The sequence below is a fragment of the Notechis scutatus genome, chromosome 1 (assembly GCF_049901735.1).
Source record: "Notechis scutatus isolate UNSWTSFEM ecotype Mainland chromosome 1, rNotScu1.2, whole genome shotgun sequence".
NCBI lineage: Eukaryota > Metazoa > Chordata > Lepidosauria > Squamata > Elapidae > Notechis > Notechis scutatus.
The window spans coordinates 324,840,172-324,866,741 of NC_142009.1; the positions used below are offsets into that span (position 1 = coordinate 324,840,172).

General features: G+C 42.2%; 1 protein-coding gene and 1 long non-coding RNA gene across 8 annotated transcripts in view; both read left to right on the forward strand.

The window, feature by feature from the left end:
• The window catches only part of PALM (paralemmin), a 128,525-nt gene that overhangs the window by 92,338 nt on the left and 9,617 nt on the right, over positions 1-26,570 (forward strand). For 2 of the 7 annotated variants that reach the window (XM_087952581.1, XM_087952577.1), the window contains exons 3-7: positions 9,103-9,183; positions 10,739-10,869; positions 15,792-15,912; positions 16,360-16,381; positions 20,224-20,292. In XM_087952581.1, the coding sequence (XP_087808707.1) occupies positions 10,820-10,869; positions 15,792-15,912; positions 16,360-16,381; positions 20,224-20,292 (262 nt within the window). In that variant the 5' untranslated portion in view covers positions 9,103-9,183; positions 10,739-10,819. Of the gene's footprint in view, positions 1-5,395; positions 5,582-9,102; positions 9,184-10,738; positions 10,870-15,791; positions 15,913-16,359; positions 16,382-20,223; positions 20,293-26,570 lie in introns of those variants that run through there. The other 5 variants (XM_087952579.1, XM_087952578.1, XM_087952576.1 and 2 more) reach the window with 5 other exon arrangements.
• Positions 16,759-20,122, forward strand: LOC148133521 (uncharacterized). Its single transcript, XR_015746941.1, has 2 exons — positions 16,759-17,530; positions 17,813-20,122. It is a non-coding gene; the product is annotated as an uncharacterized LOC148133521 (long non-coding RNA).

The window sequence follows — 26,570 nt, forward strand, 5'->3', positions numbered from 1 at the left end:
ATCTTTGACTTATAACCACAATTGGAAGCAGAATATCCGCAGCTAAGCAAGATGGTTGTTAAATGAGTCTCACCCAATTTTATGACCTTTTTTTTTTTGCCATGGTGGTTAAGTGAATCATTGCAGTTGTTAAGCGAATCTCATTGTTGGGCAAACCATTAGCAAGTCCCAGAGGGGTGCTGTGTTCTTGGGGAGTTACCACCACAAGTGGAATCAGAATATCCACAGCTAAGTAAGGGATTTTGATTGTGTAACCCCGGGGCTGCTGTAACAGTTGTAAGGGCGAGGAACGATTGCAAATCACTTTTTGCAGCGCCGTTGTAATTTCAAACCGTTGCTAAATGAATGGCTGTAAAGTCAAGGAGTGCCTGTCGTATGTACGCGCTTGAGAATTGCTAGGCAAATTTTTATTTCATGCTCCTGCAAAGTTGGTTTTTGACCCGTCCTTACCTGTCTTGTCGCTGTAGCCAACAGGTTGATCTGGCTTTAAAATGGGGTCCCCGTTGCTCCAGCCCCCGCCGTATGTCTTGGCAGAGGGCCTGCGCTTTGAAGCCTCCTCCCTGCTGGTTGCCAGCGCCCAGCCACTGTTCCTCACTTGATGCAGGGGCCCCCCAGCACAAAGGAGGAGATTGTTTTAACGCAATCCTGGGAAGGAGCAAAACAGGGCTAAGGACAGGGTGAAACAGCTTGGACAAAAGAGCATCGGCTCCCTTCCAATCTCAGGAGGAAGCAAATGAAGCGCAAGGACCTCCTTTGAAATCTGGAGAAGTGCATGGTAGACAGAAGTGATCTTTGCCAGTGAGTCTCTCTGTGTGTGTGTGTGTGTGAGAGAGAGAGAGAGAGAGAGAGATTGGGGGTGGGGAGGGAGCTTGAACCCTGGCCAAGAAAACAATGTGAGGAAGCATCTCAGACAAGCTCCTCCTTAATTCACATATACTGAGGGAAGAGGGAAGTGCATTCAGATTTTTAAGATTCTATTACTGTAGCTTTTCAATAAAAGTTAACCTTGATCAATAGGGCCTTGATTTCCCGGTCTAGTGTATCTTGAAGGGCTGACAATTAATCTTGCAAGTCTCAACACACCTTCCCTCTCCCTCCTTTTGGCTTCCTTTCTACAAGAGATCTCAGATGTTTACTCACATTACTTTCTTGGTCCAGGCTCAGGCCTCACTTATCTGACTTTTGGCTTAGTACCCGGTTTTCCAAGGCCATTCCCTCTGACTTCTATATTGCCTGACAGGGAAAATAAGACTCTTATAACTACTATATTCTACTCTTTTCCATCAACTTACCTCTGGGTTTGTGTTTTTGATTTTTTAACCAGCTAAGTCCACCTTCTGGCCTCCCTAGCCATTCCCAAGCCATGTAAAGTGGCATTGAAAGCCAGCCCTATTCTCTGGGCCTTACAACCTACATTTGCTGGATATAAATTTACCCTCTTGGGATTATATTTCTAGCTGCCCAGCGGCACTGCCAAGAATATTGCCAAAAACCCTCCTTGCATCCCATATGTTTTGAATGGAACAGCCATCAGAGGCATTTTGCGGTTGTTGCAACATGATTTAGCGGAGTACCTCAGGGCCAATAAGTATGCTTCAATGATAAACAGACAACAACAATGGAGTCCTTGGTCATCTCAGAGCTTGGTTGTTTGTTTTAGACCTTTCATTATCCAACTAAGTAACATCATTGGTGCTAGTGAGTGTTGGGTTTGTTCCAGTGGTAGGATTCATTTTTTTTTTTACTACCGGTTCTGTGGGCGTGGCTTGATGGGCGTGGCAGGAAGGATACGTAAGGATACTTTAATGGGACTAACTCCGAGTCCTCAGCCAGCTTTGCGGCTGAGGAACCTGGGAGGAAGCCACAAGCTTAAAGGGGGGTCGAGGGGGGAAAACCCTCGTAAAGTCTCCAGTCAGAGGTGGAATTTGCCGGTTCTCAGAACTACGCAAAATTTCCACTACCGGTTCTCCAGAACTGGTCAGAACCTGCTGAATACCATCTCTGGTTTGTTCCTTCCTTATACAGGTAGTCCTCAACTGTCAACTATTTGTTTAGTGACCGGTTGACCATTACAACAGCACTGCAAAATTGACTTAGGATCATTTTCATAATTGACCATTGCAGCATCCCCGTAACCATGTGATCAAAATTTGGGTGCTTGGCAACTGACAGCTATTTATGACAGCTGCATTGTCCTGCATTGTCATATGATCACCATTTGTAACCTTACCAGCTGGCTTCCAACAAATCAATTGAGGAAACCATGTTTGCTTAATGACCACATGATTCACTTAATAGCTGCAGTGATCCATTTAACAACTGTAGGGGGAAAAAAAGATCGCAAAATGAGGCACAACTCATTTAACAACTGCCTGGCTTAACAACAGAAATTTTTGGCTTAATTGTGGTCATTAATTGAGGAGTACCAGTATACAGTAGCTTCCCAGCCAGTGTTGGTGGAGGTATGGTTTTCTCCCTGGTAATTCTTTGATGTGTTGCAACTAACACCAGTCAAAGTTAATACATTATGTGAATGCACCTACACTGTTATCAGAAGTCGTTTATGTAAATATAACTGTATGTTTGGACCATGAACCATTTTAATACATTTAATAAATAAAAATTTCTGGGAGAAATATTGTAGTTTAGCTGGCACTGACAGAATCACTCAGCATCTACATAGAATAGAATAGAATAGAATAGAATAGAATAGAATAGAATAGAATAGAATAGAATTAGAAACTTTATTGCCACTTTAAATATACACTAATCAGCATACATTAAAATGAAATTTCATTGCAATCAGCTCTCAAAGAATAACCATTATGCATATACCCACATACATATATGACACCCAGAAACATCATAGTCTACTTCAAATGTATAAATATAAATAAATATAGAAGAATCCAGCAAATTCACAAGATGAATGGCATAAAGAACAAAGCCCTACAGAATGTGGTAGTCCCGCTAGAAATACTTCGAAACCTCCTCCCAGAAGGGAGCAAAAGAAACAGCCCGTGAAGTGGGTGTGTGGGGTCTCTAACAATGCTCTGAACTCTAAGCAATAGCACTTATAAGCAGTATCCTGAATAACGGGAGGTGGGCTTCCTATAATCCAATGGTGTAGTTTTCGGTGGAAGCCATTGATACATTGGTCAAGGGCTCATTCACACATCTGTATCCATACTTTTGTTGCTTGGCATTTAATGAATGGCTGAACTGACCCTTCACTAAAGCATTGTGGAGTCTCCCAGTCACTTGCATTAATGTTGTTACCTAGTCAGGTAATGAAACGTCTGCATGCAAACAACCAAACTCAGAGAACATCAAGGACTCCGCAAGTCAACCCTGAGCTAAATACATTATCTTCTATTCAAACAGCAATTCAGAAATAATAGCAGTCAGATGAAAATTGAAAAGTGGCAACCATTTCCTAATAATAAAAGATTTAATGTCCTGATCCTCCCATGAGATTTATTTAGCTGGGCAACAGAAGATGCCAATGTGCATCAAGCACTCGCTATATAAATTGCAAAAGGTTATTTTCTTGCACTGCTTATAATGTGTATGGTCCTTCAGCGAGAAAATCAAGCCCTTCATAACAATCCCTTATTGTTTGCCTTGGGGAGAGAGATTCAAGCCCTGTTCCGGCTCAGCGCATTTCCTGATTTACTTCATGTTCGATTTCCCTTTCGAAAATAAGAACAAATGTGTGTCCTGTAAAGAATAGCAGCCTGTCTTCCCTGGGAGGAAAAGGGCCCCGAGTTTCCATCCACCCTAATTAAATTAAAATTCCATTTGGAAAAGCATAGAAATATGTGTGAACCCGTTAGAAGTGCAATAAGAAAAAAAAAGTAGAAAAAAGTTAAAAAAGAGAAAAAGAAATACGTAAAAATAAATTGTTGAGGTAATTCCCCGTTAGGAGAATGAGTGCATACAGGGAGACATATTTGAGAGAAGTGTTTGAATAATACACACATAGCACACAGATACACTGTACAGTAAATGTAGGTTTTTGCTTCCAGAAAGGTTTAAGCAAAGTTCAAAAACAAGCAGTCCAAAGTCATTCACAGGTTAAATCAGTCAGTTTTCAATCCAGGGATAATCCAATAACGAAGTCCAGTGTCAAAAACAGTTCAGTATCAGACTTACATCAAATCCATGAATATCAGTCAATTAGGAAAAATGGAGGAACGGCAAAACTCTCTAACAGAAGGAAACAGAGACTGACTCACACTCTCTTCTGAGACTAAGACTAAACAACCCAGGTTTCTGGCTCCATCTTATGGCCGTTTGAGAAACCACACCCAATTACACTTTTATGATTCTCTTAAAGAAACAGTATTAAAATGTCTATCCTGGTTTATGTATTGTCCAACCCAAATAGCTGTTAGGTGACTTATATTCCTAACATAAATATATCAACGTTATTTCTCCCTTTTGTTTTTTCCGTTTTATTTACTCTCATTTTCTCTGTTCTATTTTATTTATTTATTCGATTTCTATTCCAATTTCAATTCATATTTGTTCTTATTATTCTTAATATGTTAAAACTTCTAATTTACTATATATTATTAAATATGTTATAACTTATAAAATATACAGTATATATTATGGGATGTATTGGAGATCCATTTTAAGTGCTGCATTTAGATATGGACACTAGATTACAGAAAGGGCAGTGATCTCTCTCTCTCTCTCTCTCTCTCTCTCTCTCTCACACACACACACACACACACACACACATGTATCTATCTATCTATCTATCTATCTATCTATCTATCTATCTATCTATCTAACTAACTAACTAACTAACTAACTTACTAACACCTATCCTTTCTGAAATCTAGTGCCCATAACTAAATACAGTATTCAAAATGGTTCTGACCAGGACAGAACCAATACAGCTCATAATCTTGATTCTTTGTTCCTCTTAGATAGTATTCTCCTTTTTAGCAGATGCATCACTCTGCTGGCTCCTAATTAAATGCTTGGATGGGATTCATAGGAGATACCAGAAAATCCCAGGGCAGTAGCCCAGAGATTTTTAAAAAAAAATCCTCAAAGGAGGGAATGTTGTGGATGTGTCATGGAAGTCATCAGGGGTGGCCTGTTGCTTGAAAGTTGGCCTTTGCTTTATTATGCATTCTTTTTTTTTAATGACTGCAATTTTCATGCAACTTCATTGTTATCCTCTTTGGTTTAGCAACACTTTTGGGGGGGAAACGATTGATTGACTGATCCGGATGGAAACGCTTGAGGAGGATTGTTCTCAGTGGTCACAGTGTGGTCATGAGCTGTTTTGTCACTTTAGACTGCAGGACATGGAATAATCGATTTAAATTAGAGGAGGGTGGATTCCAGCTGACTATTTCTAATGCTAGGAGCAACGTGATTACGGCTTCTCTTCTCTAGTCGTGTTGAAGCACAGGCTGAACCAGTACATGTCAGGGTTGCGCAAATGTGGATTTCTGCATTGAGTCAAGGGGCGGACTCCGTAGCCTTAATGGTCTGGTCCGAGGCTATAATTTGTGATGAAGGCAGCATTGAAGCATCTTCAGAGGACTTTTTGAAAAAGGTAGGCCATGTTGGCTGATTCATCCACCACCCCGAGTGATCCATTTTGCTCCTGAGAGCACTTCTTCCCAGCTGCTTGAGTGTGTTTTCCTCTAGTTCTTGATCGGACAGAAAATTATGCCAGCCTAATTTGCATTGCCCTAAAACTGAGTTCTGATATATCCCAGCGATCAGGTTGGTTCTGTCCTTACAGCTTTACCAGGGGACAGTTTAAGGACAGTTGTCAATGACTCCCCTGTTTTGTTTTCTGTCTCATCCGGCTGGTGGGGGGAAAAATGCTACCAATTGCTTTCTTGAGCAGGCAATGGGTGGGGCAAGTCTGCATGGCTGAGTGGGGGGCCTGGGAGAAAGACTTACTTAGAGTCCTAAGTCAGCGACGGTCATAAAGCAGGGCATCATGTAACTGACCCGATTTTATCACGTTTTTTGCAGTGGTCGTTAAACGAATGCAGCTGTCATTAAGTGAACGTCAGATTTGTTAAGCAAACCCATTATTTGCTATGGGCTGTTTTGTTTTTTAACCAGAAACTAGACATAAATGTCATTTCCAGCAAAAACGTTGTAAATTGCAGTCAGGTGACGATGGGATGTTGCAAATGGCCAATGTAGACCGGTTGCTGAATGTCCAAAGTGTGGTCATGTGACTGTGTGGGGAGGGTGGCCATTGGGACTTCAGAATTGGGTCATAAATACCCAATTTTGGTAAGATCTGCTGTAACTGAGTGGTCGTAAGTCAAGGACTACCTGAACTTTCAAGCTGCCCAGGTGACAGGTTGCTGGCATGGAGGTGCTTCATGCATGGTCACTCTCGCAGGCTATTTCTGAACATGGGGTCTGCTGGTCTTCTGAAAGACCTCTATAAGCCCGTGTCCAACAATCATCCAGGTCAGGGAAGGTGGAGTAGGAGAGGGCTTCTGGGGTGGTGGAGGTTTGGTAAGGAGCATCGGGGTGTTCCCTTCCCTTTATGCCTCCAACTGTACCTCTGATCTGGAAATTGGCAGAACTCTGTGATCAGTTTCATGCCAGCTTCCAAATTCTGCAAATCAGTAAATGTTGCAATAGAATAATAAGGCTGGGAGGGAGGGAGTGTGGCCAGCAGCACCCAGAAGTCTCCTATAGAGCACACAAAATAATGATGATTGAGTAGGTAAATTGGCACCACTGCCCCCTCCAATGATAAAAAAACAGCACAAAGCGCAGCCAGACAAAAGTTGCAGAAGCAGCAGAAAACCTGCAGTGCCCTCATTTGGGACACAACCAGCAAAACACAGGAGGCAGGACCCAGTTCTCTTTCCCGATTGAAATCCCTTTTTCTACGCAGAGAGTGCGAGTCTGGTTTTTGTTTTGTTTTGTTTTTTAACTCAAAGCCCACTGCTCTTCCAAAAGGCCACTAAACACATGTTTAAAAACATCCCAGTGTTCTTCCACCGGACCCATTCATATAAGGAGTTCACGTACGGTCAGGGTGGCACTTTGCAACTGGACGGAAGGTGGCCAGTAGGGGCTCCAGATCCCAACCCCTGGTTGTACCGTCGCTATCATTGTGATTGAGTCATCATCAATGTTCATGCGGCAAGACTTGTGCTGAGAGAAGAACAGGGAAGACATTAGCTTTTAAACCAGGACAGCTCAAGTTGGGTGCAGTCTACCTTTGAGTGGGCTGGGGATGAGATGAAGCCTGCATCATGAGGATGTGCCCTCTAAAAATACTTATTCAGGGTGTTTTGTGCCATGAGCATCATTTCCTTTGCCTCCTTGTTGTTCTTCAGCCGGTTCTCCCTTTGAGTGGATGGTTTCAGCATTAAGTCTCCAGTTCAACATACAAAGAGGCCAACCAGTGCCATTCCCTGTGCATCTTTATGGTGCTAAATGTTTCTAGGAAGACTGTTAAGCTCCTTTTGACCTTTTAATAAGGGTCAGATAATAACCTCCTGTAGAGTAGATTCTCTCCTCCATAGACGACCCTGCCGTATAGTCTAGCAGCTCTGGAAATTTTCTTAATTGCTGGAGAGTCAGTAAAATGGAGCAATATCATGCCATCATTTTTTTAGGGACCAGACATCTGAAAAATTACATGCAATCATTAAGCAATCTGTGCAGTTTAGGAGAAACATAATTAGTTACACCAGGCTAAGTACAATGGTGGTAATCTGAGTTTGGGACCTCAAAATATCACTTCTGTACTTCTGGATTTTGACCAAAGTTTTAATCCGAAGAAAAGATCCAGGCCTATGCAATCCAATAAAGTCAGATTCTATAAACAACCTGAGAAATGTCTTCTTAATGACACTAAGTGTGTTTTAACTGCTTCTGGTGAGTAATCCCAACAGGCTTGTTATCCCATCAACTTGGCATAGAATTATCTGGAAGCTTAAGGCCACCCTCGGAATACTGCGTCCAATTTTGGTCACCAAGATACAAAATAGGCCCTAGAAAGAGTGCAGAGAAGAGCAACAAAGATGATAAAGGGACTGTAAGCTAAACCATAATGGTGAACAGTTGAGGGGACTAAAATTGGTTAGCCTAAAAAAGAGAAACTTTAGGGGTGACATGACCGCCATCTTCCAGAACTTGAGGGCCTGTCACAGGGAAGAGGAGATCAACTTATTTGCCAAAGCTCCTGAGGGCAGGACAAGAAGTAAAGGATGGAAGCTTATCAAAGAGAGATCCAATCTGGAATTAAGTTGACATTTCCTGATAATAAGAACAATTAACCAATTAACCAACAAACTTTGTTTGTTTGTTATACTTGCATGGTACTCTTCACTTAGAGGTGACTCTGGGCCGCTTATAAACAATCTTACCTCTAAGAAACTTGGGTGCTCCATCATTGGACAACTTTAAGATTGGAACGCCATTTGTCCAGGATGGAATAAGTTCTCCTGCCTTGGAAGGGGTTGGACTAGAAGACCTCTGAGGTCCCTTCTATGATTCTAAGTTCTGGAAACCTTTCTTTCCTGTCCTTTTTAAATTAAAGACTTTTTCTAGGGTGTTCTGGAGGAAAACAGTTTCTTTTTTTAAAACTACTGCCTTCTACCAGAGGACAGAAGACGCTTCAATGAACAGCACTGAAATGCACTGAAGCACAAGATGGATTTACTTGTTTTCTAGATATAACAGGTGGTATCATTGCTTGATTTGACATTTAGTTGTTTGGCTAAACAACTTGGCTAGTTGTTTAAAGAAGCTGCCAGAAATAGGCATTATTGGTCAGGACAATTTAATTTTAGTGGATCTCTTCTATATCAAGGCATCTAAGAAAATTGGTGTAAGGTCATTGCTTAATTAAATCATCACTTAAAATAAGGACCAAATATTCTTAAATCTCGCCCAAAGGACATTTTCCCCTTCTTTTGACCACCATTCCCAAAACTGTCAATCAAAGGAAAATTGTAGGGGAAACGAGCTTAAGGATCTGTGCAGCTTCTTTAACACCTAACATTGGTTTTTCTCTTGGGGACCCAAAAGTTTAATTCTCGCTCCCCCTTTCCCCTTCTTGCCCTCTTCTCTCTGGGACTGCAGGAAAAGAGAAAACGCCAAACGGAGATTGAAAACAAACGGCGACAATTAGAAGATGACAGGCGCCAGTTACAGCACTTAAAGGTATTTGAGGGGTTTCCAAGCTCCTAATTTGCTCTTTCGAAAAAAGAAATTCATTTTTTATTTATTTTTTATTTGTATCCTCCTTCTATTTGCCCCACAATACCAGCCCTTTGAGGTGATTTGGGCTGAGAATGCATGACTGGACTGATGTCCCCCAGCTGGCTTTCGTGACTAAGTTGGGACTAGAACTCTCAGTCTTCTGGTGATTGGCCCAAAATCACCCAGCTGGTTTCCATGGCTACAGCGGGACTAGAACTCACAGTTTCCCACTTTTTAGCCTGGTAGAGAATTTTGGATGAAGGAAAAGTGTGCTGTGAGCCACACAATCATAAATGCATATGAATCCATTACCCAAATGGAATAATGGGTGTCCTCGGCAACCAGCTGAGGAAAAGTGGAGGAAATTCAAGTGATTCGGTACCATCAGGTTGTTACTGACTTTTAGTAACAGCGTAGATATTTTCCAGGATGTTCTTTCCTCAACTGGGTCGTATAATGAAATCTAGCAAAAAGATTATTCCTGCATGCTTAAAAGGCAAAATGTAAAAGTTACTGTAAATTTCTAAAATATAAATCAGAAAAGGCTATTAATTGCTATTGCCTTCACGTTTCTTCTGGTCACATGATTAATTCATCATAAATATTTATTATTGTGGCTTGTTAGAATTTTATCTGTTTTTATCGGTTGCTTCATTTACTGTTGTGCATTGCCCAGAGTGTCCTGAGGGGGAGGGGGGAGATGGACAGCTGTATAAATTTCATTAATACATTTTTTGATAAATAAATAACTGAACCTAGGGTTCTAGGGTTCATACAGGCCATTTTATCCTACACCCCAGGCAAAGGACAGAGTTTGCATTACGCTGAGCTGCACAACCTCCCACAAAAGATTAATATTAGCTGAGTTTAGCCTATTGTGCAAAGGCATTGCTAGGTCTTTCTCTGTCCTGATTAAGCCTGTGAGCCACCACAGCTATCAGGTTATGCAACAGAACAACACTGGGGGAGGGGGGCCATATAAGGAATCTAATAGAAGAGAATACAGGCATTCCTCAGCTTACGACCACAATTGAGCCCAAAATTTCTGTTGCTAAGTGAGACACTTGTTAAGTGAATTTTGCCCCCATTTTACGGCTTTTCGTGCCAGACTTATTAAGTGAATCACTACAATTGTTAAGTTAGTAACATGGTTGTTAAGTGAATCTGGCTTCCCCATTGACTTTGCTTGTCAGAAGGTCACAAAATGATCCCCAAAAGGTCACATGACACCTCTCCCCCCAAGACGACTCAGTTGCCAAGCTTCTGAATGTTGATCACGTAACCATGGGGATATCGCAACGGTTGTAAGTGTGAAAAACAGTCGTAAGTCACTTTTTTCAATGCCATTGTAACTTTGAATGGTTACTAAATGAGCTGTTGTAGGTCAAGGACTACCTGTTTAATGTAGCTTTGGGTTGCAGAGTCCTTGGTGCTCTTCACAGCCTCAAGGTCAGTGAGCACCAAGGACTCCATAATAAGGAATCCCTTCTCCTTTTTTCTTTCTGTTGTCTTCAAGTCAAAGGCTCTGCGAGAGAGATGGCTGCTGGAGGGAGCTCCATCATCCACAGCTGAAGAGGGTGAAGCCACAAAGAAGCTGATGGAGGAGGACAACTTGAAGGCCAAGGAACTGGAAGAGAACATCCAGAGGTAATGGCAGCCTTCTCCAAACCATGAATTTGGGCTACGCTTCCCAAAAGATGTAAGTTTAGCTGAAGATAGCCAGCAGTTACTACACACCTTGAGGATGGCAGGTTGAGAGAAATTGGTACATATTAAGGTGGAACCTTAACAGGGAAAGTTTCTAAAAACCTTTCCAAGTGATGGAAGTGATCTAGTGTCAAACTCGCGCCATCATGGCGTTGTCACGTGACTTATCGTGACTTTTTCCCCCTTTGCTAAATAGGGCATGGGTGTGGCCAGCTCATGACGCATCTGGCTCATGGGCTGCGAGTTTGATAGCCTTGCTCTAGAGGATTAGACTGGATGATCTTTGTGTTCCCCTTCCAACTCCACAGCGCTTCTATGCTGTGCATTTAACTGGACAGCATGTTGATCTAGTGGTAGGATTCAAAAATTTTTACCACTGGTTCTGTGAGCAGGGCTCGGTGGGTGTGGCTTTGTGGGTGTGGCAGATACTGCAAAATCCCCTTTCCCTCCCCACCCCACTAACCTGCTTTCCAGCTCTGGTGGTATTTGCCGGTTCTACTCAAAATTTCCACTACTGGTTCTCCAGAACTGGTCAGAACCTGCTGAATTCCACCTCTGCGTTGATCCAATGAGATGAGCCATAAGTCTAAATCTGGCTGGAACAGTAACTTTGGCAAGATCGGAAAGGGAGTCTCCGCCTGGAAGGCTGTTAGTGGCCCATGATATTTTCCTGTCTAGCCCACCAGTCTTCTCTTCTCATATCCTGCTCCCTCTCCTGGGCCCACTCCTTCCATGGCCTCCATCCCTAATTGCTCAGCTGTTTCCTACTGTTTCACTAGGACGGTAGTGCATAGCCAGGACAGGGTGGGGTGGAGGAGACTGGAATGGGGCTGGGGACGGTTTGGAGGGAAGCGAATCACCAAGATGAGAAGCAAAAGGACTTCAAGGAAAAACAAAGAAAGTCAATTGAAAAAGCACCTTTGGGACAATCGTGCCTGGACGACTGAGAATCTCCATAGTCACTTAGAAAAAGTTGAGAGGCCACCAGACAAAACTAATCAGAATACTTTAATATATTCCTGTATAGATATTATTATACATAATTACCGGTAGTCCTTGACTTACAGCAGTTCGCTTAGTGACTGTCCAAAGTTACAATGGCACAGAAAAAAGTGACCTATTATGACAATTTTTTCACACTTATGACTGTTGCACTATCCCCATGTCACGTGATTTACATTCGGATGCCTGACAACTGACTTTATGATGGTTGCAGTGTCCCAGAGTCAGGTGGTCCCCCTTTTGCGACCTACTGACAAGCAAAGTCAATGGGAAAACCAGATTCACTTAACATCCATGTTACTAATTTAACAACTGCAGCGATTCACTTAACAAATACGGCGAGAGGAGTTGTAAAATGGGGCAAAACTCACTTAACAAATGTCTCACTTAGCGATAGGAATTTTGGGCACAATTATGGTCGTAAGTTGAGGACAACCTGTATTACACAGTATATCCCACCAAATATATATCCTAGTACCGTGATGGCGAACCTATGGTACATGTGCCAAAGGTGGCACGCAGACCCATTTGTGCTGGCACGCGAGCTGCGGGCAAACTTACCTCACTGGGCATGAGTGTACTTCACAGCTGATTTTTGGCTGGTTTCAGGCCTTTTTCGGCCTCCCAAAAGCTTGAGGAAGGTTTCTGCAGGCTTTGCAGGCCGAAAACTAGCCCCGTTTTGTCACTTCCTGTTTTTTCCGAAAATACTGGCAGTGATGAAACAGGGCTAGTTTTCGGCCTGCGAAGTCTGCAGAAGCCTTCCTCAAGCCTTTGGGAGGCCGAAAAAGGCCTTAAACAGGCCGAAAATCAGCTGTGAGGCACAGTGCAGGTAAGGGGGCAGCGGGGGTGGGTGCTTGGGTGGGGATTACACACGCAGGCATACAAGCGCGCACACAATTTTTTGCACAGGAGCCCAAAAGGGTTTGTTACCACTGTCCTAGTAGTATATCCTACAGGTTGTTCTCGATTTACAACCATCTGTTTAGTGACTGAAGTTACAACAGCACTGAAAAAAGTGTCTTAGGACCGTTTTTCATACTTATGACCATGGCAGCTTCCCCGTGGTTTACTACTCTGCTCCTTCCCATTCTCAGTTTATTCAGTAAGACGCAACCAATTTCCCTTCTGTAAAATAGTTGTGCTGTCAAATTCTTCTTTCAATTACAATAACCTTCTCTGCCTCCCGCCCTTGTTGTCTTCTTTTGGCTGCATCCTAACCTCCGAATTTGGAAGGCCAAAGAAAGGGGAGAATGGTGAGGATTCTTGGCATCCAAATAACACGCAGGAGAAACAGGGAGGGGTTGCATAAGTCGAGCCAATTCTTGCTTCCTGCCATTAGGTGGGTGTTAATTTGCAGTAACAGTGCCTAGCCCACTGCCCCTTCTTCTCCACTCTCCTTCGTACATTCTCCACGCTCAGATCCATTAGAGCAGTTTCTCAAACTTGGCAACCTTTAAGATGTATGGACTTTATTTAGCAACTGTGTTACTAGCCTAACAACTGCTGTGATTCACTTAACAATTGTGGCAAACAAGGTCGTAAAATGGGGCAAAATTAACTTAACAACTGTCTTGCTTAGCAACAGAACTTTTGGGCTCAACTGTGGTCATAAATCCTAGATTATCTGTATCACCCCTTCAACCTGTTATCCCAGCATTATTTTTCTTGTAAAATCCATGGCTGGTTTTATTTAATGGTCTTTTAAGCAACTATTGCCTCTGTGCTGCCAAGTACAATGTTTTTCAAAATTGTGTTGCAATCAATTATGCTCGTTAAGACATGATGCATGCTACTTATGTAAGCAGGAAAAACTTTTTAAAAAATGCAATGTGAAATTGGCTAAAAATGTTTCCTCAAGTTGAGCTCAACTTTTGGTGACTTCCTGAATATGTTGAGTTTTCTTTGAAGTAGCTATTTTCCACTGCCATATTCTGAGATGAATGATAATTTCTCAGTCTGGCCAAGATCCCAGGAAGTCCAGAATCAACACTGCTTAGATTTTTGGGAATATTTTTAGATGGCCAAGCTCACCAGCTGAGATGGAAACCCACCAAACTGGGTTTTCTTATAAAACTGAATGTCCATGGAGATTCTCAGTCATCCAGGTCATGGTTGTCCCAAAAGTGCTTTTTCAACAGGTTGCCTCTTGAAAAAGCACCTTTGGGATTGATAATGCTGAGTTGTGAAATTGAGTAGAGATTGGCTGAAGCATCAAGTGTGTGACAGGAAAGACAGGGTACATTTAATCTCTTGATGCCCCCAAAAGTTAGCTGGCACACATAGAGTTCTTTTTAAAAATAGCCTGTGTGAAATGGACAGAAACAAAAAGTGACTTAACCTTTGCATATTTTCAGGGGAAAAAATGAGCTAAACAATCAGATACATGAAAGCCTACAATTGCAGTGCAATTAGCAATGATAGGTGGTCTGTCCAGAGTTACTAACTGGCACTCATACTCACTTTATAAATACTTGATATTGTGCTACACAATTTAGCATGTGCCCACTGGCTAAGAGATTGCATTTTAACAACAACTTCCATCAGTGTAGATTTTGCCCAAGTCTACTTTAGAGAGCTTCTCTTACTGCAAATGCTGATATCTATTCAATGCCCATTGGAAGTTTTGGAAGTTTTCATTCAAACAGGCATATCACTTGTTCTAATCATGTACGTAGATTAGCATGTTGGACTTAAAAGACTGATAATATCTGAGATTAAACATCTGCTTATCTGCAAAACTTGCTGAGAAGATTTAACAACCCAAACTACATCACTAAGTTGTTGCAAAAGATGAAAAACAGGATTTCTGGCATCCCAATTGCTCTCTTTGGCAGGAGACTGAGATGAAAAGTGACATTAATGAATTTTGCATTTCTCATCTTATTTATTTTATTGTGCTTCAGTTTTGCCAGTGTGGTCCTTAGGGATGTATTAGCATTACATATAAAACCAAGTAGGAAGTCAATCCTAGAAAACAGGCAAAATAAACAAACTAAAACATACTAAAGTGAAAAGCCCTCCAATCTTAAAGTAGAATGTAATCACATGTAGCATAGCAACAGTCTAGATCAGCCTTCTTCCCAAAATGACAACTCCCTTGAGTTTCACCCAATAGTTATACTGGCTAAGGAAGATGTAATCCAGCTGATATGGGCAGACAAACCTTGTTTTCTTAAATCCATTGATTTGGCCTGATTATTTTTGCTGTTGAGGAAACTCTATATGATGGGTCCCACAAAGAATAAGCATCTGTGCTGGTGGTCACTACTCATGAATTAAAAAACTCAAAAAATCAGTGAAGTTGGAGCAGGAATGGAAGAATTTAGGCAAGGGCCAGGCTATCAAATTATTATTTGCCTGAGACCTCTGATTTAATTCCTTATTTCTGCAGACTTAGTAGAACATACTGGAAACAGGAAGAATACAATTTAGGTGGCAAATGTAGCACTCAGGGGAGAAGTTGGATTATTAGAGCTAAATGGTGTAGCTGAAAAAGAACTGCAACTTAGCTTACAACAGGGGTGTCAAACTGGTGGCCCGTGGACTGGATGCGCCACACATAGGCCACGCCCATCCCAGCCCCGCAAATGGAAAAACATCATGAAATGTCACATGACAGTAACGTGACATGGCGAGATTGACACCCCTGGGTTACAATATAGTATGTTGAATTAAATTTGAGAAATGATTGTTTATTTAGGAGGGTCAGGCAAGTCAGTTTTTTAATCCCGAAGAAAGAAAATTATATCACACGATGCACACATCTATGTGGCAAAACAGGATATCTTCTTCTGGAATTAGTATTCCAGTTCTGCAGGCTGTAAACAATGTTCAATAATTCATGTCCCTTCCTGGTCTAGGTTGGAGAAAGAATTGGAACAACTGGAAAATGGCATCTCGGCATCTTCCACCAAAGAGAACATGGCTGAGGAAACAACCAGAGTGGTGGTCAAGGAAGAGAAGCTACCCCACACGCCGAAGGTTAGAACCTGCTTCTTTCTCTCAATGCGGTCTCCACACAGGGTTGTTGTGAGGATGGAACCAAAGACCCTCCCTACCATGTCCATATAGTAGTTCACTGAAGAGAGCTTAGCGGGCAAATCTGATTGCTAGATGCAAACCAGACTCCGATGTTAACTAAAGCTAGACTCCAACTTCTCCTTCTGGTTTGGATCATGGATACCGGATTTGCTTAACCCATCATGCAATGCCATCCAGTGAGAACTGACTCGGTTCTCATGTTTCTGAAAGGTTTTATTAAAACTGAAGGCAGCTGAGGCTGTGTAATAGGGAAGCCTTTAAAAGCTTTTGCCTGTATCCAGAATGCCACGCATGCAGCTTTGACGCAGAGCCAAGATAAATGTGCAAAGAAATATCTCTTTTTCTTGTTCTATTTTGGTAACCTACCTATGTCTCTTCTTCCCACAGACTTCTCTAGGCTCAGCCAAAGGTAGGTGCCAACACAGATCGCACCTGCTGCCTTTTTTAAAGAAAAAAAAGTCTTGAAGTTGGATTTGAGAAATAGTAATTAGCAGTTCAGGATTATCTGCAGGGGGCAGGCATGATATACATAACATAGGGACAGTCAGGGGTGGGATTCAATTTTTTTAACAACTGGTTCTGTGGCCGTGGCTTAGTTGGTGGGCATGGCTTGGTGGTCATGTGACTGGCTGGGTGTGGCCAACTCAACATCACTCACATCGAGGCACACATCTCCTCACCTGGCCTCTCATGACTGTGGAGATGCTGCAACAGTCGTAAGTGTGAAAAATGGTCTTAAGTCACTTTTTTCAGTGCCATTGTAACTTTGAATGGTCACTCCACACAAGCAAAGTACCAGCACAGGAGGGGAACAAAACCCCAGAGAAGTTCCTGAGACAGGAAGTCTTGTCCTGCCAAGAATGTAATAAGGGTTAACGGAGAGGCAGTTTCCGTAAGCAACACCAGAATGTTTCCTTCCTGCCTTCCTTACAGGATTAGGCCAGTAATTTCTTCTAACAACCGGTTTTCTGAACTGCTTAGAATGTTAACAACCGGTTCTAGCGAATAGGTGCGAACCAGTAGAATCCCACCCCTGGGGACAGTGCTTCAATTGTGTGATTATGATATTTCACTTTTTTGAGCCCACTGCCCCACATAGAAGCTGCTCCTATATAAGAGCTGCCTTTTCTTGCCTACACAAGAAATTGTTTTATTTTATTTTTTATTTATTTATTTTTGTCAATTGCGTACAAGATAAGAGTTATTATTAATAGTCCGAGATAATAGTCCTGCACAAAATAATTGTGCAGGAACCAATCAGAAGTTCACTCCTTTTAAAATTAACCCATCATCATCATCTTCATCATTACCATCATCATCAGTGGTGGGATTCAAATTTTTTTACTACTGGTTCTGTGAGCGTGGCCTGGCGGGCCTGGCAGGCCTGGCAGGGGAAGGATACTGTAAAATCTCCAGACAGAGGTGGTATTTGCCAGTTTTCCAAACTACTAAAAAAATTCCGCTCCAGAACTGGTCAGAACCTGCTGAATACCACCTCTGAACCCGTTGCTAAAATTTTTGAAGCCCACCCCGACTGTGCATTCTATAATCTATATCAGTGATCCCCAACCTTTTTTATGCCGCGCCCGGTACCGGCATCAGCTGGGCGTCGCGCCCGGTACAGGCATCAGCTGGGCGCCGCCATCTTTTTGATGAAAAAGATGGCGCCAGCGCTCGGTGAGCTTTTCTGGGTAGAAATGGCTTTCTACCTGGAAAAGCTCACCGAAGCACTTTTTCATCAAAAAAGAATGCGGCGCCCAGCAACCAGCGGCCTGGTAGGACTTGTTCCGCGGACCGTACGGTCCGCGGACCGGTGGTTGGGGACCCCTGATCTATATAGCACGGCATCTTCTCTCCTGAACAAGATCTCTTCTGAGATCTATGTGGCTCCCACTTCAGTGGCATTCTGGAGGGTTTTGAAGAAAAGGCTGTTCTCTCAGGCCTTGGAGGTAGGATGCGGTGGGACCCCTTGTTGGATAAGCTTTTGGACATGTTCTGCATTGAGTGATTTAATATTGTGTTTTTAATTTGTTTGTTTGGCATTGCCCAGAGCCATCCAGATTTGTTTAGAACCTGGCTAAATAAATAAATGGCTTTAAAAGTAATGAGCTGGACTTTGAACTGGGCCTGAAAGCCTTCTGGTTCCACACTGAATCCATGCTGCACCGACAAGGCAATAACTTATTAATCCGAACAATTTTATATGGCCACCTATGACATGACAGTGACTCTGGCCAGTGCATAGGAGATTAAAACCACAAAACATAATTCAAATAATCATCACCATCATTCTCATCATCATCATTCCCCAAACATTTCATATGCAATTCATACAGGCCAAACCAAACAATAATTCCTGCATTTTGCAGCACTGCAGGTTCCAGGTCCTTTCCAAAAGCAGCTCCAGATAGGGCATGTTGCAGCAGTCTAAACAAATGGTTTCTAATTTTAAAATGCTGCCCCCAATCCCTTCCCCCCTTTTATGGAGGGTATTTGACTATGATTGCCCTTCTCGAATTAAATGACCTGCTGGTGAATTGTTGTTTATATACCGTAATATGTTAGGTTATGGTATGGTTGAGTAGTTTGTAGTTTGGCATGTAACATGATTCCAGGCAATTGGGTTGGTGTACAGATAGGCCTCCACTTACGATCACAGTGGAGCTTGGAATTTTGGTTGTAAGTCATTGAGGTCATAACTCAAGGCACCACGTGACCGAACTTGATTTTACCACCATTTTGATCACAGGTGGGCTGGGAGAATTCTGGGAACTGAAGTCTTAAAGTCACTGAGGTGGAGGAGCATTGATTTAGAATTTTTCTAGAAGCCAAAGCTTCGAATGATAAGAAACATTGAAGCTTTTGCCAATGCAAAGAGCAGAGAAACACAGGTAGTCCTTGACTTACGACCACAATTGAGCCCCACATTTCTGTTATTAAGTGAGACATTTGTTAAGTGAATTTTGCCCCATTTTACGACCTACCTTGCCACAGTTGTTAAGTGAATCATGGCAATGGTTAAATTAGTGACAGGATAGTTACGTGAATCTGGCTTTCCCATTGATGTTGCTTGTCAAGAAGGTGGCAAAAGGAGACACTGCAGCTGTCATGAATATGAGTCATAAGTTACATTTTTCAAGGTCGTCGGAACTTTGAACCGCCACTAAATGAACTGTTGTAAGTCGAGGACTACCTGTAACTACCCACCCATCTTAGTTGCATTTGATTGTGATTCTGGAATGGGGACACTGGCAAAAGCAATAAACCACAGAATGACACTTTTGATTGGGGCAAAACTTTAAGAGTTTCAGGGTTATTTAATGTTTTGTTTATTTATTAAGTAATTAAAGTTATATGTTTGTTTTGTTTATGTGTTGATTGATTAAAGTTATATAACTCCTGACTACAATAACTGGGCAGTTGACAGTAAAAAAAAAAAGGAAAAACAATGGAAAAAAAATAGAGTAACAGAAAAGAATAAAAGGTGGCAAAAAGAACAAAACAAGGCAGGAACAGAAATGAAAGAAATTTACCCAAAGGGGATTTCAATCACCTTCACCAAATGCCTGAGCAAAAAGCCAGGGCTTTAGCCTGCTGTGTGATCTCAGTCTTTATAAAACATTGGTTTATGGTTTGCATAATGCGCAAACCCAACTAATTGTGGCTTAGTTGATAAACAATAATTGAATGAGCCATGGCTTAGTGCAGGGGTTTCCAAACTTGGGAACTTTTAAGACTGGTGGATTTTAACTCCCAGAATTCCCCAACCAGCTAATTCTGGGAGTTGAAGTCTACAAGTCTTAAAATTGCCAAGTTTGGAGTCCTCTGGCTTAGTGCAAAGAATGGACCCTCGCACACATCATTTATTTGATTTATTGTTTATTTATTAATTAAATTTATAGGTCACCATCTCCCTGAAAAGTGATTCTGGGCCATCTTCATAGTTGCCCATTCTTGATTTGTTAAGGATGCCAAAATGATGAAATGGGCATTACAACCTCCTCCTTCCCACCCGATTTCTCAGAAAAATCTAAACTTCAGGATCTTTGGGAGGATAACATGAGGGAGAAGGAGCAATTATGCCCGTTAATGTTCTCTCCATGGAGGAGGTGGGACATAAATGACAGAAATAAACTTTTATTGGAGGTGGGGGGAAGGTGGATAGGAGAGGATGCCGAGTCAGAAAGAGATCTGGGGAAGGCGATTGTGTTTGACCTTTCAAGTTTTTCCTTTTTTCCCCCCTTCCTGAAGCAGACAACAAAGTCTCCAACAGTCCCATAAAAGTGGTGGAAGGCAAGGGCAGCGGCTTGATGAAAGCAGGTAGGTTCAGTCCTGATGTCTTGGCTCAGACGTGGGAACTTCTTCGGGTCTCACTTCCCATGCACACCCCGGCCACTCTGGGCTGGCCCTAACTGCATGCTGCTTTGCCTGCTTTCGCCAAGAAAGAACGTAATAGAGGAAACTCTGTCTCAAGGCATTGGTAGTTTGTTCCTTTGCAAAGCCAGAGGAGATGTCTCATCCTTGCTACATTACGTTGCTTGATGCTTGCCTCTGTCTATCTATCTCTGTCTGTAATGATAGATAGATAGATAGATAGATAGATAGATAGATAGATAGATAGATAGATAGATGATAGATAGATAGACAGACAGAGATAGTTGTCCTTTCTGTAATCTGGTACCATATCTGAATGCAACAGTCAAAATGGAACTGACCAGGGCAGAACCAATACATCCCATAATATATATCTTACAAATTATAAATATAATATATTTAATAATATTTGTAAACCTAATCATTTAAAGAAGGAGTTCCTTAAATGTAAATAATCAATATAATATCCTACTTTGGTATGAAAAATTTATCCCAGAAGAGATGGATTTTTCATGTAGATGAACATTCAGACATTCAAGCAGCATTGTCCAAATGGATGTACCAGTACTTCTTTTTGGCCCTCCAGGGATGTCTCACCTCTTTCCCATGTCCTCATGCTGCAGATGGGGACAAGTTCTATCACAAAATCACAGAAGTTCACGAGGCACATGGAACCTGTTCCTCATTCCTCTTGAAGGAACACCTTCATCCAACCTTTCACAATATGCAGGAATATCAGTTAAATCATCCATGTCTGGTGACTCTCCAGCCCCTTCCAAAATTGGAAATCCCAATAATTCCAGAGATGGAGAGATCCATAGATGGACTTCCACTGTTGTGTGCTATAAGTTTTATTGTCAGGCAGATTTTCCTTATCAGGGCCTGATTTGCCTTTTTTCATTAAAGATGTTTTTGGAATGGTAAGTGAATCTATCTGCAGTCATTAAATATAATAGCTTGCTAGCAGCACCTTCATGGGGATGTGGCCATGAAGTCCAAAGAATCCTTGAGTATTGACCTCACAAAGTGCAAAGAGTCCTTGAGTCTTGATCCTGCAGGACAAACCAGATAGGAATCACAACCAGATGAGCTAATTCTGTTTTATTGTAAAGTTAACATGGACAGAATCTTGCAAGTCTAAAAATACAGTCTTCTCCCTTACCAAATCTTCAGCACAACAAGGATTTCTTTTGAGCCTCTTCCCCTACCCACTGTCCAGTTGTGAGCTACACTTTCTCTTGTCTAACTGTTCCCTTGGCAGTGTTCCCTTGCCCAGTCTCCCAAGATCTTTCCCATATACCATCATATTGAGCTACCAGAAAACTAATGGCGTAAAAGTTGCTGCCATGGTAACAATTCCTATCCTTGCACTCTTGATTCTGGCAAATGGTCTCTCCTTATTTACAGTCTACAACTCACATTAAGAACAGGGATTGGTGGATTTCCCTTTTTTTTTCTCTGCCAGCCTCCCAAAGATCACCAGCTAGTGGGGAGGCAAATACCCATCATTCTCCTTAATATATATTGGGGTGGGAGGTTAAAAGTTTTGACAGAAGTTTAGAACAACAGGTCCCTGCTAAAAGGAATTGTGTAAAACACTTGCACCAAACTAAAGCTGACCATTAGGCTCCTTCTGCACACAGATTTTCAGAAGTGCTCTTCTAGAACTGCACTAAACCTGTGTTCAAAAGCAGCCTAGAACAGCCCAAATTGTCAGGCATAGGGTGAGCTGAATTTTAAGGCAGCAAAGAGAGTGTGGGTTTTCTTTCTACTTCATACATGGACCCCCAACCACCTCTAGTCAGTTCAGGTTGATCCAGGCCTCTGAGTCAGGAATCAATTCAAAGATCTGGTGGGTACTGGGGGAGAGGCCCGGTTAAAAGACTCAGACTCTGAAAACAGAACCAGTCTTGGAGAGCCATGCTGTGATCCCCAAGGGAGGGAAAGGTACCTGCATCAGCCTAAAATTACCAATAGGTGATTGGCTGATACCGTTGCTAGGAGACACCTGACTGCAAGACTGACCAAATGGTTGTTGAAGTGCATCAGGGCAAAAGGATCAAAGTTTGATGCTTGTTTAAAGGGATTTTAATGCCAGAACGGCTAAAGAGTTTCCATAAAGTTCTTTAAAGTTGTTGGTTTCCAAATCTTCCGACAATCAATTTCTGTCCCCTAGGTCCAACTGAATGATTTTTGGGCCAGATTTGTAGAGAGAGACGATCCCAGTTTATTTAAGCCTTCTTCCATCTGAGGCTGAGATGGGGCTGAAGCAGCTACCCCCACCTCTTTTTAAATTATTTTTAAATTAGGATTCTCATAATCTAAAATATACATGAAAATAAAGATAATAGGGAAATGGCAAAGAGAAAAGGGGGAAAGGAGAAGTGTAGGACAAAGGCATTGATTTCCACCTTTTTTTTCAGCAGAATGAAAAATGTTTTACTTTAACATGCAGCACTCAGTAAATACTAGCTATTTCTATAACACCAAAGTAATAATCTAATCAGCAAATCTCAAAGTCAAGATTGCATTTTCATTTTATTGATACAGCTGTCCATCTCACAGTAGTGATTCTGGGCTGTGTACTATCCTATCCTGCTGTACCCTACTCCAGTGGCCCCCAACCTTTTTCGAACAAGGAACCGGTTTCACGATTATTTATTCTTCCACGGACCGGTACCTGAGTAACGTGAGACTCCACCGCCATCGGGACGGCTCTTCGTTTGAAGCCCCCCCCTTTGACAAAACTAAGGCGCGAGCACCCAAACGCCGCTTTCCAACTGAAAACCCGGAAGCACTTTCCAACCAAAAACCCGGAAGCAACCAAAAACCCGGAAGCGCTGTCGAAACAAGATGGCGGCGCCCAAGCTTTGCGGCCCGGTAAAAAATGATCCACGGACCGGTACCGGTCCGGGGACCGGTGGTTGGGGACCCCTGCCCTACTCCACAGGTGTTTGATAATGAGATAGACACTATGAATTTAATAAGATGCGTAAGTCCTATGCCTAAAGCGTAGGACTAAGGTCATGCTTTATCATCTGTTTACAACTTCACCTCCTGAAAAGCTATTCCAAATGCATTTAAAAGGCCAGATTTGGTGTGCCTTTTTGCACTTCGCTGGCCTGGATTTTTGCCTTGATACAGCCTGAAATGACACGTCCTCCATTTCTACAAGGTCAAAGGAAGAATGGCCAGGAGGGTGAGGGGAAAAAACCAACCCAGTCACCACAGAGTTGCCTTGGATCTGCCCTTGATAAATGTTGTTTTAACTAATGGTGTGTTACCCATTAGCTGCATCACAGCTATCCTAAACTGGAAAACCTCTTGAGTGAGCTTTACAGTTTGATCTGTTTTGTGCTTGGGGCTCAAAGGCAGCTTCGATCGTGGTGATGAATTTGTCTCCTTTCTGCTCTGTTGGGTGTCCAGCTCTAATAGGACATTTTAATCAATAAGAACAGGCAGGGAGATAGCTGCAGCCTCAGAAGTCCACCTTTCCCACAATTCCAGACAAATCTAACATGCATTTATTTATTACTCTGTTACATCTATATCTTGTTTTTCCTAAGGAATTCAAGTCAAAGTGTATAGTGTTCTCTCATCCCATTTTTCCCTAACACAGAGGTCTCCAAACTTGGCAACTTCAAGACTTGTGGACTTCAACTCTCACAATTCTCCAGCCGGCTAAGCCGGCTGGAGAATTCTGGGAGTTGAAGTCCACAAGTCTTAAAGTTGCCAAGTTTGGGGAACCCCTGCACAACGTCCCTGTAGAGGTGGGCTGTGATGACTGGTTCAAAGTCCCTCATAAGCTTCTGAATTGAGGAGAGATAGCATCTGGGTCTCCCTGCTGCCAGTCCACCTAATCACTAGGCTACACAGTCCTAGCTCTTTCCCCCAGAAAATTATTTTATGACCATTTAGTGTAGTTAGTCCCTTACTCTGCAAAAGTTCATACTATATCACAGTTTTAGGAGAAACCGCATTTAGAAATGTGTGGTTTGAGATAAAGTACATATTGCATTTACATTTATGTTTGGAAATTATAGTGCATTTAAACATGCTTTTCAACAAGCAAGACTGATGGAACTGGAAAACTCTGAGCCATCCTGAATTAAAACTGTAAAAATATGCCGAGAAAGCAGCTTGTTTTTAAAAACGTTCTGGCCCACCTATGTCCAAATTTTATGTGCTTTCAAGGACAATTGTCAACTGGCATGAGCCCAAATTCGGTGACACTTTTCCTTAATCAGGCAGGCTGCACACATGTAGAACTGCATCTCCCATCCTAGCTAGCCACTGTGGTACTTTGGCTGGAAAATATAGACTTTGCAATCCAACACATCTAAGGGCACCAGACAGAATAATTTAGCACTTTGGAGGGAAATGCTTCCTAAAATTCAATTCATTGTTTAATCTAAATCCCATTCGCTACTTGATGCTTTGCATTTTTGTTTCTAAGTAATTAACAAGCCAAGGTAGGAGTTGCATCTCAGCTGAGCACACACAACATCATGCTGTGTTTTTGACATTTCACTGTCCTGCTTCAGAACTCCTTTGCTGAAAGTATGCAGACCTGTTGCCAAATATTTTCACAGCTATTTCATGTTCCTTCCTGACCTGAGATCATGGACAGCCTGCAAACACGGTCATTTATTTCTTTTTCTGCCTGCGAACAGTGACAAAGTATATTATCTTTGTCAGAATAAGCAAATGAACTTTGGGCTGGTATTATATTCAAATGGTGGCTGCAGGTTTGCTGAAGGATGAGTGACAAGGCAGTCTTATCTATCCTGGCTGGTTCAGCCTCCTACTCTGCACATCTGCTTTGCCATGCCTCCCAACTTTCCATTCCAACTTTCAATCATGTCTTTCTCTCCCACTGACAAAGAAGTTAACCTGGCTTTAATCCGAATTCCTGTCTGCTTTGATGCCCAGTTCAGCATCCTTTCCTTTTGGTTTTGCTTTTACTTATTGTTGTTCCTTGCTTAGGAAATTTGCTGTGCCTAATCTTAGCCTTAAAATGCCAAAATTTGGCCAATCTCAAAAAGCTAAACCAGGTTCTTGAATAGAAGATCCTTAGGAAAATCCAGGGCTGTTGTTTGAACCGAGAAATCCGGAAAAAAAAACATCCTGGAAGAAAGAAATGATAAAATTTCTTTATGTTAATTTTATTAATTAATTAAATGTTTATGCTGTCCATCTCCCTTATAAGGTGATTGCAGAGGAAATGTCCAGGAAGTCACCAAATTTGACTTTAGCTGAAAGGAAGTCTTTTTTTTTTTAAAAAAAAAGATTGCTTATTACTCATACTTATTACTCCATCACAAACAAATCATCTTTCTTTGAGCTACGGTGGCGCAGTGGTTAGTGTGCAGTACTGCAGGCTACTTCTGCTGACTGCCAGCTGCCTGCAATTTGGCAGTTCAAACCTCACCAGGCTCAAGGTTGACTCAGCCTCCCATCCTTCCAAGGTGGGTAAAATGAGGGCCCAGATTTTTGTGGGCAATATGCTGACTTTGTAAACCGCTTAGAGAGGGCTGTAAAGCACTGTAAAGTGGTATATAAGTCTAAGTATTATTGCTATTGCTTTTCTTCTTTGCTCTGTTCTCCTGCATATACACCTTAGCACTTATGCAGGGCCATTCTATGTTGACTGATTCTTAAATTCATCTTCCCTTGGCTTCATTTAAGCTTAACTGCTTCTTTTTTCGCTTCCTATCTTGTCCGCCTTTTCCAAAAGCAAAAACTCTGAGAAATAACCTTTCAGCTAAACCCACATCTCATCTTTAGCTAAAGGATCAATTGTAAGCTACTGAGAACATGGCTAGAGAATTCTGGGAGTGGAAGTCCACACATTTTAAAGTTGCCAAGGTTGAAAAACACTGGTTTACATCACTCCCAGATCAACATTTTAGAAATGCTGACTGAGATACCATCAAGGAGAGCCACAGATGGGCTCTGCGAAGAATTTGGAAAGCAACATCTCAGAGGCTCTTTGGTTTGCTGCTCCTTGGAGCTCAAAGGCCTTCGCTTGCCTTGTGCATCGCTTCTTCTCTCTGCCTCTAATGCTCCAGGCCTACCCACAGGTCCCCCAGCTGCCCTGTGCCTCCCACCTTCCCTGCTCGTACCGAATGCTTCGTTTCCGAGCTCAGGGAGGGAGAGGTCGGTGGGCGGAGGGGCAGAAACGTTCTTTTCTTGTCGCTCACTGTGTCCTGTTTATGTCCCAG